Genomic DNA, 10,695 nt, shown 5'->3' with positions numbered 1-10,695 from the left:
ATATTGAAGGAAATTTCCTAAACAATTAGCAAAGTTCAGCAAAAGAAAAAGGAACATGCCACGGCAACAAACAAAGCTACGACGGTGGACCCACGGCAAACATCCCCATATCTGTCAGAGTTCACCATCCTCAACAAATGCAGCCATGGACCATTGGGCTCTGTTACTAAATCTCTCCACCACATCAAATTGAGGAGGCCGTCGGAATATGCTCGCCGACAAATGCCACATCGCCACCAGAAGCAGCCGTCGGTGTAATCTCGTTCCAACCTCCATATATCCAAATATGTCTCCGCCATCGGAAGTGTCGCACCTCCTCCCACCGGAGATCCCATTGATAACTCTCGAAAGATAGATTTGCACCAGCGAACTACCAATCGTCGCCCGAAGCACTCACCGGTGTCATCACTTTTGCCGCCGCTGCGAGAGAAGTGCGTTTGTTCGAGGATGCTACTGCAATAAGAGTCTGCTTTAAATTGCCGGCCAATACAAAGTCCAGTCAGCCACCTTCAACTCACGTCGACCGAACAGCTGGCCCATGTCTTGTTCCACAAACACAAGGCAATAGGCGGAAAACACTCCACCATGGCACTCCGCTCCGCCGCCTCAACCTCGCCGCCGACCGGAAACGCCATCACCGTGTAAAGCACTCGACGGTGTTATCTCATGTTCCCACCGCCGCAAACCGTTGGCCGCTCAGATCCGCCTCCTCAAACTCACCCTCGACTGGAGGACCGCGCCGCATGTTCTCTCGAAGACATAAAGACGGTTGCGTACGAGCCAAATCTCACCCATTGCCGCTCCTCCTTGCTGCAGTCCTTGGTCGCCACAGTCACGATATACATAAATGGCAGTTCAATACAAATCTCGTTAAACCCACGAGAAGGGAACGAGAGTTGGTGAAAGGTTGTGTTCCAATGGCGGATGGCAACCAAAATATGTCGCCCGGCGGTGGAATGGTAGCAGTGAAAATGGAGAAGAAGATTTTGGTCGGCCGAATAAAGAAGGCGGGGCAGAAAAATCAAATCCTCCAATCAAGTCTTAAATTGCAATTGGGTCCCTAGGTGGAAAAGAAAGAAATATCACTTTTGCCTCAAATTTCAACCCTCCAATAACAAAAGGGAACTTTTCATTGAAGTCCCCAAAAGTGATGGCAATTCCATATACACCCATAAAAATGGAGGACAAGAGTTTTGAAGCCAACAAATGAAAGAAAATTCGAGTACCTTCGACGGCGGTGGCTCTTTGATACCAATTGATACGATCTCTTGTGTATAAAGCGTAAGAAAACTCTTGTTTATTATTTCTCTTCATAATCAAAACCCTAGCACAATACGACTATTTAAAGAGAATAAAACCCTAGAATCCTAATCTAACTAGGAAAGATAATTACCTAAACTAATTAAATACCTAATAATCTCCTAACCATTACTAACTCACGGCCATCTATAACCCTAAACAACTATTCTATTTATTTAATAATTAAATAATGACTAACTAATAATTAACGATATATTAAATAATAATATATCGTATCAAACCACCCCTCTTGAAATGAACCTTGTCCTCAAGGTTCCAATAATTGCAGCTCTCTCTTTTGCGCTTCCACCTGTGTTTGACTACATCGAATTGCGTCCCGAGTGAATCCGAAAAACATGACGAACGATCAAGATTTTTACCACATTGTTTAGGTTGATCGAACGAACTCCTCAAGGCTTTTGGAAAAATTCTCAATATTTTTCCCGATAAATAAGCCTCTTCAATTACCTTTTCAGATTCCGGTTCATTCACAATCACCAATTCTTGTTCGTCTTTTTTCCTTTCAACAACATGGAAATCTCCCAATATCCATTGTAGTTCTTCATTCTCATCTGTGGTTAATTCCTCATCTTCGTCCCAAATTATCTCCGTTAACTCCGATTCTTCTTCTTTCGTCTCCTCGTCCCACTTTATACCAGTTGAATCTGATTCTTCTTCTTCCGGCGAACTCACAAAAAATTGGGGTTCTTTGAAAAAATCACCGTCGTCCTCTTCCTCTTCCTTTTGCGGTAGGCTTGGCATTGGCGGCGGCGGTGGATCTTCGAAAAAGTCATCATCATCCTCGTCCTCTTCCTCCGGCGATAGGCTCGGCGGCGGCGGTAGTGGTGTTGTTGGTCGGCGGTGGCGGTCTCTTCGGCTCTTATGTTGGCGCCGTCCTTGACTTTGTTCGAGCAGTTTTTGGAGACCAATCCGTATCTCCTCCACGGATTTTTCCAATCGCTCTAAACGTTTTCTCTCGGACGACATAATTTCGCAAAGTGTTGATGTAATCTCAACTTTGCTCCAGCGTAGCTTTGATATAATCTCTGCCTTGCTAACGAAGCGTTGGTGTTAATCGCAACTTCGCTCTGATACCAATTGATGCGATCTCTTGTGTATCATAAGATTTCTTTACTTAACGTAAGAAAACTCTTCTAAATTCCGGTTCATTGATGTGATCTCTTGTGTATCACAAATATTTCATACGAAACGTAAGATCTATTCTTTATTATTTCTCTCTGCATTCTAAAACCCTAGCACAGTACGACTATTTAAAGAGAATAAAACCCTAGAATCCTAATCTAACTAGGAAAGATAATTACCTAAACTAATAAAATACTTAATATCTATCCTATAATCATTAAACCTACGGCTCTAACTAAATTAATACTTAAATAATATATATTAAATAATTAAATAATAACTAATGAATAAATATACGATATATTAAATATATATCGTATCAAACCACCCCTCTTGAAATGAACCTTGTCCTCAAGGTTCGAGTCAATTTGATCCCTCTCCTTTGCGTTTCCACCTATGTTTGACTTCATTGACTTGCTTCACGATTGACTCCGAAAAACACGATGAACGACCGAGCTTTTTAATACATTGTTCATGCTGATCCATCGAAATTCCAAAGGCTACTTTAGCGAAAATATCCAATCTTTTTCCCGATAAATAAACTTTTTCAATCGTCTTTGTAGATTTTGTCTCCTCCAAACTGACCATCGGTTCTTCTTCTCCTTTCTTTTGAACACCATGGAAATCTCCCAATATCCATAGTAACTCTTCGCTCTCCTCTCTGGTTAATTTCTCGTCTTCGTCCCACTTTATCTCGGTTGACTCCGATTCTTCTTCTTTCGGCTCTTCGTCCCACTTCATCTCAGTTGAATCTGATTCCTCTTCTTCTGGCGAACTCACAAAAAATTGGAGTTCTTCGAAAAAGTCATCGTCGTCCTCTTCCTCTTCTTCCGGCGATAGGCTCGGCAGCGGCGGCGGCGGTGGCTCTTTGAAAAATTCATCGTCGTCCTCTTCCTCTTCCTCCGGCGATAGGCTCGGCAGCGGCAGCGGCGGTGGCGTTGGCGGTAATGGGCGGCGGTCCCTTCGACTTTTGTGTTGGTGTTGACGTCGTCTGTGACTTTGTTCGAGCAATTTCTGAAAATCAATCCGTAATCTCTCTACAGATTTCTCCAATCGCTCTAACCGTCTTGTTTCGGACATCATGATTTTCACAAAGTTTTGATGTGATCTCAACTTTGCTCCAGCTTAGCTTTGATATAATCTCTGCTTTGCTAACGAAGCGTTGGTGTTATCGCAACTTCGCTTTGATACCAATTGATACGATCTCTTGTGTATCATAAATATTTCCTACGAAACGTAAGATCTATTATTTAATATTTCTCTCTGCATAATAAAACCCTAGCACAAAACGACTATTTAAAGAGAATAAAACCCTAGAATCCTAATCTAACTAGGAAAGATAATTACCTATACTAATTAAATACCTAATAATCTCCTAACCACTACTAACTCACGGCAATATATATATTATAAATATACTAATCTAATTAATTAATAATAAACTATTAACTAAACTAATACTTAAACGATATATTAAATAATATATCGCATCAAACCACCCCTTTTGAAATGAACCTTGCCCTCAAGGTTCGAGTTAAATTGGTCTCTCTCCTTTGCGTTTCCACCTATGTTTGACTTCATCGACTTGCTTCCCGATTGACTCCGAAAAACATGACGAACGATCAAGATCTTTACCACATTGTTTATGTTGATTGAACGAACTGCTAAAGGTTTTTGGAAAAATTGTCAGTATTTTTCCCGATAAATAAGCCTCTTCAATTACCTTTTCAGATTCCGGTTCATTCACAATCACCAATTCTTGTTCGTCTTTTTTCCTTTCAACATCATGGGACTCTTCTAATATCCACTGTAGTTCTTCGTTCTCTTCCTTAGTTAATTCCTCACCTTCGTCCCAAATTACCTCAAGTGAATCCGATAATTCATCTTTCGGCGAACTCACAAAAAATTGAGGTTCTTCGAAAAAGTCATCGTCGTCCTCTTCCTCTCCCTCCGACGATAGGCTCGGCAGCGGCGGTGGTGGTGATGGCCGTGGCGGTGACGGGCAGCGGTCCCTTCGGCTTTTGTGATGGCGTTGACGTCGTCCTTGACTTTGTTCGAGCAATTTTTGAAAATTAATCCGTAATTTCTCTACGGATTTTTCCAATCGCTCCAACCGTCTTGTTTCTGACATCATGATTTTCACAAAGTTTTGATGTGATCTCAACTTCTCAACTTTGCTCCAGCGTAGCTTTGATGTAATCGCTGCCTTGCTAACGAAGCGTTGGTGTTAATCGCAACTTCGCTCTGATACCAATTGATGTGATCTCTTGTGTATCACAAATATTTCATACGAAACGTAAGATCTATTCTTTATTATTTCTCTCTGCATTCTAAAACCCTAGCACAGTACGACTATTTAAAGAGAATAAAACCCTAGAATCCTAATCTAACTAGGAAAGATAATTACCTAAACTAATAAAATACTTAATGTCTATCCTATAATCATTAAACCTACGGCTCTAACTAAATTAATACTTAAATAATATATATTAAATAATTAAATAATAACTAATGAATAAATATACGATATATTAAATATATATCGTATCACATTCCCCATACAATAATTAATCCCTTCTCTTGAAATTTAATTTTGTGTCAACTTTTTTTGAAGGGACCCAATTTAATCGAACGAGAAATGTTTGTTGCGCATAATTCCAGTTTGGAACTAGCACTTCCAGTTTGGAACTAGCAAACCGCAAAAAGGTAGGCATCAACCAATTTTTCGTATTCGTATTTCGTCACATCTGTTGTCTTTACATGTAATGACTTACTTTCTTGCATTCATACTGTTAATTCATCGAATTTATAGTATCTTTACAGTAGTAAATATAATTTTCTTGGCTCGTAAATTCTCATTTTCCTTTATTTATTTTCTCTGATTGACAGTCTTGGATGAAAATCCAAAGTGATGTGTTTAAGTCTGCGTTTCGAATCATAAATGAGATACTCGAATATTTTTGCCGGGACAAAAGTTAGTTTCTTAGCTCAACCTTTTTCACCTTAATTAACAATTCACCTCTCGATCTTTTTTTTTTTTTTATTATTAATATTTAATTCCCCGGTTGAAGGTACAATCTTCGATGGAACATCCAAGACTTACGTTTCCGTCTCCAAGACCCCAATTTCACACAGAGCAGAGTTTGATAAAAATTGTGAGTTCTTGCATCAAAATGTACTAATTAAAAGAATTTATTGTCTGAATTTATCGTATTTTTCGTATGATTCAGGAGCCATATTCTGGCGAAATATCGAGCCTCATAAATCCGTCATCACCTCATAAAGATTGGATAAACCCGAGCAAACTTTTCGACAAAAAACTTCTTAATTATAACTCATCATTTGAACTCCCATTGGTAATTAAACAAATTTTATTTCCGATTTTTGCACAAAAAAATTTAAAGTCATTTTTCCACGCTTTGTTAACTAAAATCCCTTTTTTCGGTGACAGATTCCGGCAAAAACTCCACCTCCAAAAGCTATTTTGATTCCGAAAACCGATGCAGAAACTCGAAGGCCAAAATATTTTCCAGGGCAAATCATCCCCACAAAGCCGCGTTCGAGTTTAAAGAGAAAGCAAATCGACATTCAAGAACTGCTAAATCCACCGCCAGCCTACAGTAACAACAACAGCAGCAAAGCGGTGTATAAATCCCCCCGGAATTTATTCTGCGAGCTCTGCCAGGTCAGCTGCTCAAGTGGGACCACAATGCAGGACCACCTGAGGGGCCGGCCCCACAAGGCGAAGCTTTTGTGGATGCAGCTGAAGACGAGGAACTGCACGGTAAAGCAGCCGAAGTGCAACGTCTGCCAAATTTTCTGCTCGGATAGGGATACGATGGAGATGCACCTGAAGGGGCGTAAGCACAAGGCCAAACTGCACGAACTTGAGGAATGTAGGAGGAACGGAACTAGAGGGATCGTGGCAAAGAAGAAGCCGGTGTTTTGTCAGCTGTGCCACGTCAGCTGCATGAACGAGGACTGCTTCGAGATGCATCTCAGGGGAAAACAGCATGCTACTAGACAAGAGATGAAGCGTAGAGGTATGATATGATGAGGGGCAAAAGAGACATTACCGGAAGGCGGAAAAAAAAAAAAAGAAAACACTTAAATTCATGGTAATTCTTGATAGTTATTTAGTACTAATTAATCACTTGATACAAATATAGTATCGATCGAATTTGTTATGACGGACTATAGTAAGGAGAGATCGAAGACCCTATGCAACTCGGAATTATTGAACAACATACTTTTTAACGAGCCTCTAAAATGAAGTTTAGAGACGTTAAAGGAGCCTCCAAAATGAAATTTAGAGACCTATTTTGCTTACACAAGGAAAATAAAAACACATCTTATAAACTTCACAACGACAAATTTCATTTCTCGACCTCAAACGAAAAAAAAAAAAAAAAAGAAAGAAAGAAGAGAAAAATAATAAGCCCCAAGTTTGTTACAAGAAGGTGGAGTCATTCAATGTTGAAACTCGAAATACCCATTGGCTTGAAAATTATTTCCCGTAAAGCTCGTTGCTAATTGTTCCACCTTCTTCTTGAAACTCTCTAATTGTTTCTTCGTATGGAAATCAACTTGAACTCGAAGTTCGTCGTTACCATTATTCTCTTGTTCCACCGCTATTTTCATAGCAGAAATGGCGGCAGATTCGGTGCACCTATTTAATTCGACAAGTTCAAGCGTTGGTATTTCTCCAATATCTAAAGGGATCTCTTCCAACTTGTCCATTCCTATGAGTACAAGTTTCTCCAAAACCGGAAAATGCGAGCAGTCTGCATTCAAATAAACAATATCAAAACAAAGTATTGACAAGAATTTCAGGCGAAGGAATTCCCCCTCGACGGGGTTCCACATTTCTCCTTCCACCCGACCCACATTCAGTTTCAAAACTTCAAGATAAGGCAACGAGCCAATCACCGACAAATCTTCCCAGCGAACATCGCAATCGTCTAAATGCAACTTCTTGAGTGAACTCGAGAACGTGAGCTTCTGCAACAAATTGGGTAGACCGTAAGGAAAGAACGTAAGCGATTCAAGTTTATGCAAGCGGCTAATATTGTGGAGCGAATAGTCATTTGAGCTTTTCGAGTCGTTATCGTACTGTATGTGCAATTTCCTGACATTGACGACTCTCTTACAAGCCTCCTCGCTCCACACGAAGTTTGTTACATTCCCGAGTTTCTGCAGATTCTGCAAAACAAACTCATCCTGTTTTTTATTCTGAGGAGGATCGGGAAGGTATAACTTACGAATATTCACATGGATAAGTTGTCGCATCTCCCAAATTTGAGATGGCGCTTCGATTTCCCTTCCAATAATTATTGTTTGCAAATTCCAGAGTACGTCTATCGACGTAGGAAGCTTGACAGAAGAAGAGGAGTAATTGAATTCGTTATAAGCAAGATATCGCATGTTAACTTGGTCAACAATATGCCAGTGTAAATACTTTTTCTTCGCTTTATCGTTGAAAGACATTACTCTCAACAATCTATTGCTGGACAATCGACCATCTGTGCTCGTTACCAAAGTACGGGTAAGTGGTGCTAATTGCAAAGTATGACGACGGACCCCCTTTCTGTTACATACAATACGACGTTCCCTTTCTACTCCTCCCGGATTTTCTTCCATCATACACATAAACTTGTCTTTCTGAACTATCTTTAGACATAAATCTCTCAAAAGATCTTACAAAATTTAATTCTTCCATTTGATCCCAACTTATGTTTCAAAATGAGATTCCTATCAACGAGATCATTTAAGTAACCTCGTGCGATATCTTTCAAGCTTTGCGGTTTATTCAATTTTATAAACCCTTCGGCTACCCAAAGTTTGATCAGTCGGGAGACACGAATCTTATGGTCTTCTGGAAAAATTCCCATGTATAGAAAACATGGTTTAAGATAGACAGGCAAGTAGGTGTAACTCAAAGATACTATACTCAAGCAATTCTCGTCCTCTCCAGAGTTGAGAATCGAGGTTAGATCTTTTGCAATATTTTTCCAGTACTTATGCGTTCTGTTGGATCTTCCAAGAAGCCCACCAATCACAGAAATCGAAAGGGGAAGTCCTTTGCATTTCTTAACAATCTCCTTTCCAATATCCTCTAGCTCGGAAGGGCAACCGACTTGACCAAATGCTTTTTCACAAAATAGTTTCCAACTTTTATCCTCATCTAGAAAAGTCAACTCGAAGCACGTAGAGTTGAAGTGAGTAGCCACATTTGATATCCTTGCAGTCACAACAATTCGACTTCCATTATTGTTGTCAGGAAAGAAACGACTTACCTCCTCCCAAGCTTCAATACTCCAAATATCATCGATTACAATCAAATATCTCCGACCCCATAGCATTTTATGTAACTTTTGTCCTAATAACTGCTCATCTATTTGACTATTTTTTTCCGAAAGAAGTTGTAAGAGAAGTTCTTTGACATTATACTTTGGAGATATAGTAACCCAAGTACGAATATCAAAATGGTGCATAATAAGTGAATGTTCGTAGGTATTTTTGGCGAGAGTAGTCTTACCAATGCCGCCCATGCCTACAATTGGAATTACTTGCCGATTAGATTGTTGACCGGTGAGCTTGTCCAAAAGTCGAAGCAACTGTTCGTCAAATCCGACCATAGTATTCTTCCCCGGTGTCGTCGATGTAGTAGTCACCATCGAACACTTGGGCTGCGTAAAATGATCGTCTTTGGATCCAATTTCATCTTTGAACCCCATAACCGTATTCTTGATCGAATCGATTTCTTCGATTACCGTTTGGAGATCGACCGATGAAACCGAACCACCGTGAATTTGGTGCAATGGATCAGATTCAGTAGTTACAGCTTTCTTGAGGTAACGGAGTAGTCGTGCCGAATACCTTCTGGCATCTTCCATTGCGTGAATTCGGTCGATCACGTGAGATTCGATTACATCTTCAGCTGCATAGGCTGCAGCTGCAATTTGGCTCTCCAAAATTTCGAATTGTTTGCTTGTAATAATAGTAACGCCATGGGATCTGATCCATGGTATTCGTAAGTGAAACTAAAGCTGCATAAGCCGCCATTTATGATACCGAAGCTTTTGAATGCTACTACTGGATTTTGTTTCTCTGCTATGGGTGGAGGAGTAGAAGAAGACGATTGAAATTTGAATATTCAGGAATTGGAGTTATGGGTGGAGGAGTAGAAGAAGACGATTGAAATTTGAATATTCAGGAATTGGAGTTGCAGAGTATGAGACAGCTACACATGAAAACACACAAATGACCGTTGCTAATAATCATAATAAATAGGGTTAATAAGATATAACCCCCTCATTTGTAAAAATATTGGCTATGTTCGGTAACGTTTTCGAATTCTTTTCATATTTTTCCCAAAATGAAAATTATCTTTCTACATTATTTTCAAAAACTTTCACCAAAACAAATTCAAATATTTCTCTCTATAACAAACATGATTTGACCGCTACTGTGAAAATTGTCTTCACTAAAATACAAAATCAAATCACTTTATCTTTTAAATTCTTCTTCCAAAATACATTTTCCCAACATCTTTCACTCATGATTTGACTTGCTACAGTACAAATTGTCTCCTCTCAAAACACAAACAAACTTTATTTTATTTCTATATTCTTCTCCTAAAACACCTTTCTCCAGAATAAAATGGAAACGGAAGCCCAAAAGCTTACCAAACATAGATTAGGACTAACCATCTTACATTATTTTGACCCATAATGGGTTAAACCCTCTCACAATTAGCAATTACTGAACTACCCCATAATTTCTAATAGCAATGACCCCCCATATCTTCAACTGTTTCATCAAAATAATTTCTCCTTAATTTCTGCTACGGTGCTATATTTGTGCCAAGAAAATCGCCAAAAACAAATCTGCAAATATATCGGATCATTTTCCAGTTGCAACAATGCCCTAGTTTGCTACATTTCTTCAAAAAAAAAAAAACACAAATAACATCTGTGTGAGAATCGTTGAGAAATACAGGTCAACAACAATGGTGAAAGGTAGCAAGAAGAAGACAGGTAGTTTCCTATACACTCATCGCTCCCCTCGACGTCGATTAACCTAATTTATGTACATTTACCACATAATTTCTGTTTTTGACACCCTCTTCAGCGACTTCAAAGGACAAAATCGAAGTCTCCAACAGAAACGGTATGCAACGGTACGCGACGACCATATGCGACGGTTCGGAATTCTTCCATGGTTGATTACTCAAAAATGGAGTATGTAAAC

At 39.5% G+C, this 10,695-nt stretch overlaps 2 protein-coding genes across 2 annotated transcripts; one reads left to right on the top strand and one right to left on the bottom strand.

The window, feature by feature from the left end:
* Positions 1-5,503: 5,503 nt before the first annotated feature.
* Positions 5,504-6,863, top strand: LOC105971160 (uncharacterized). The gene is made up of 3 exons (XM_012996009.2): positions 5,504-5,597; positions 5,673-5,798; positions 5,894-6,863. The coding sequence occupies exons 1-3, from the start codon at positions 5,526-5,528 to the stop codon at positions 6,494-6,496; spliced, it is 801 nt and encodes a 266-aa protein (XP_012851463.1). The 5' UTR covers positions 5,504-5,525; the 3' UTR covers positions 6,497-6,863.
* Positions 6,863-9,453, bottom strand: LOC105971087 (uncharacterized). The gene is made up of 2 exons (XM_088825623.1): positions 8,981-9,453; positions 6,863-7,226 (listed from the first exon to the last, which is right to left on the bottom strand). Exons 1-2 carry the CDS (start codon positions 9,336-9,338, stop codon positions 6,913-6,915), a joined length of 672 nt encoding a protein of 223 aa, XP_088681749.1. The 5' UTR covers positions 9,339-9,453; the 3' UTR covers positions 6,863-6,912.
* Between the last annotated feature and the right edge of the window lie 1,242 nt (positions 9,454-10,695).

The sequence above is a fragment of the Erythranthe guttata genome, chromosome 11 (assembly GCF_056151865.1).
Source record: "Erythranthe guttata isolate IM_541 chromosome 11, IM_541, whole genome shotgun sequence".
In the NCBI taxonomy this organism is placed as follows: domain Eukaryota; kingdom Viridiplantae; phylum Streptophyta; class Magnoliopsida; order Lamiales; family Phrymaceae; genus Erythranthe; species Erythranthe guttata.
Note: the sequence above shows the minus strand (reverse complement) of the source record. Positions and strands in the feature narration are given on the sequence as shown.